At 41.5% G+C, this 1920-nt stretch overlaps 1 protein-coding gene across 1 annotated transcript; it reads right to left on the reverse strand.

Annotated features, from left to right (window-relative positions):
* Positions 1-6: 6 nt before the first annotated feature.
* Positions 7-1429, reverse strand: LOC107733381 (beta-1,3-galactosyl-O-glycosyl-glycoprotein beta-1,6-N-acetylglucosaminyltransferase 4-like). Its single transcript, XM_016544992.1, has 2 exons — positions 1409-1429; positions 7-1328 (listed from the first exon to the last, which is right to left on the reverse strand). Exon 2 carries the CDS (start codon positions 1325-1327, stop codon positions 68-70), a length of 1260 nt encoding a protein of 419 aa, XP_016400478.1. The 5' UTR covers position 1328; positions 1409-1429; the 3' UTR covers positions 7-67.
* Between the last annotated feature and the right edge of the window lie 491 nt (positions 1430-1920).

The raw sequence follows: 1920 nt of genomic DNA on the forward strand, positions 1-1920 counted from the left end.
GACAGAGAATAACTTACAGCACACAACCTGACGTCCAGTATTGATATCCAGAATGAGAATGCATTATTTATACTTCTCTCTGCACACGTTTTTCTGCAAGTTTTTCTTCTAAACATTCCATAAGAACAGGATCCACTTTTGGATCCACTTTATTGGCAAACCAGTGGCCGTAGTTTAGGAGCCATCTGAGCTCAGCAGCACCATAAACACACACTTCTCGCACACGGACTCCAGTGCATGGTGGATAAAGTCTCTCTTCTAAAGACCCCCACTTCACCAGACGGGTTTTACTTACTAGTTCTGAGATCTCAGGATCAGAACTTGGCACTTCCCCTGGTACTCCAGACACACGAATCATAGTCGCCCAGAAATGTTCATCAGGTGAGTATGTATCCTCAGACCAAGCCAAGAAATCACTGGCTAGGGAACTCTGTTGCACAAAAACCACAAATTCCCTTGAGAGTGTAAAGTATGCGCTGCCCACAAACATGGCTATGTTGTGAGGAGGTGGAGATTTCATCTCAGAAGTGCTTACAGGTGAGTTGTAGTACTCTGAATTACTATCTTTCAGTAAATGATGAAAAGTCCAGCGCCATTGCTTTCCTCCTGGCCACTTGCTCTCCACCATGTTCCTGCCTTTCAGCTCTTTTAGATCCGACACCAGCTCAGCGTTTGTCCGCAGTGGAAAGTCCTGACCACACAGGTTGGTGACATACTTCCACTTGACCTCAGAATCTAGAAGGTCAGACAGGCAATTAAGATCTGCTTTGAGTCGTGAGAAGCCTGCGTACTGCACCCTCTCCAGCTTTGAGGCAATGAAGACATTGGGGATGCAGCGGGCCAGACCTTTCATTGCTGAAATAAAGTCATCTGAGGACTTCAGATCATAATGTATGCAGTATATGTTATGTGGCATATAAATGGCCCTTAGCAACCTCTCCACAAGAGCCGCATCCTGGTGAACAACCAAAGAATAAGCAAGGGGAAATTCACGCTCAAACTCAGAGCCTTGAATCGCATCATAACCTTGTGACACAAATTGATCACAGTCAGAGGTGGAATTCACAACAGCCTCATCGGTTGGCCCTACATAGCTTTTTTGATTGCGAATGGCTAAAGTTTTGCCCAGTTCCACTGGTTCCATTTCATATATTGCTGTGCAATTAATGCCATATTGTTCTGTCAGCCGCAGGCTCTCAGACAGTCCTGTTTCCTGTCCTTCTTCTTTTACTATTGAAAATGTGATCGTGAAGCAACATATAAGTGCCAGGGTTAAAGCGATACATATCACATTTCTCAGTTTGAGGCGGAGCCACAATCTTCTCATTCTGTAGGGAGAAATGAAAGCTCATGTTAGTAATCTAATGTATACCGTATGAATTTGATAGTATAGGAAGTCCAGCCAAACCTTTCCGATGCTTTGAGGCCAGCAGCATTGGCACTATCCTTTGAATGAACACGAGCATGAGTTTGGTTAGCATGAGCAGCACCACCTATTGTCATAAAAATAGACAAAATGTTAACATTTTGGTCTAAACTGAAGCTTCAGCTTTATAAATATTTCAGAATGATTGAAGAATATTATGAATATCCAAATATATATACATTGTTCTAGACTGGCTTTTAGTCTGTGCAAAAAACATACTAGTAACTGTATTTTTTATTCATAGAACTTGCATATTTTTGTCATCGGATTCCACACCAATACTGAAACGAATTCATGTTTTCATCAATCAAAAGGAAGTGAATGCGTTAAGAACAAATACAATAGATTAACAATCACAAATTGTTACAGTAAACTCTAAGAGCCCTAATTTATTATAACAAGTATTTTATGATTTAATGTTAATGTCGGGCTACGTGTAGTCTGCTTTTAGCCCACCTGGTGAAATCGAGGCAATCTGTGGTCTAATTTTAACG

This window comes from Sinocyclocheilus rhinocerous, unplaced genomic scaffold (genome assembly GCF_001515625.1).
Source record: "Sinocyclocheilus rhinocerous isolate Xijiao unplaced genomic scaffold, SAMN03320098_v1.1 scaffold33866, whole genome shotgun sequence".
In the NCBI taxonomy this organism is placed as follows: Eukaryota; Metazoa; Chordata; class Actinopteri; order Cypriniformes; family Cyprinidae; genus Sinocyclocheilus; species Sinocyclocheilus rhinocerous.

Excerpts from the sequence above, each read along its gene's own strand:
- LOC107733381 (XM_016544992.1), bottom strand. The coding sequence starts at position 1,327 with ATGAGAAGATTGTGGCTCCGCCTCAAACTGAGAAATGTGATATGTATC.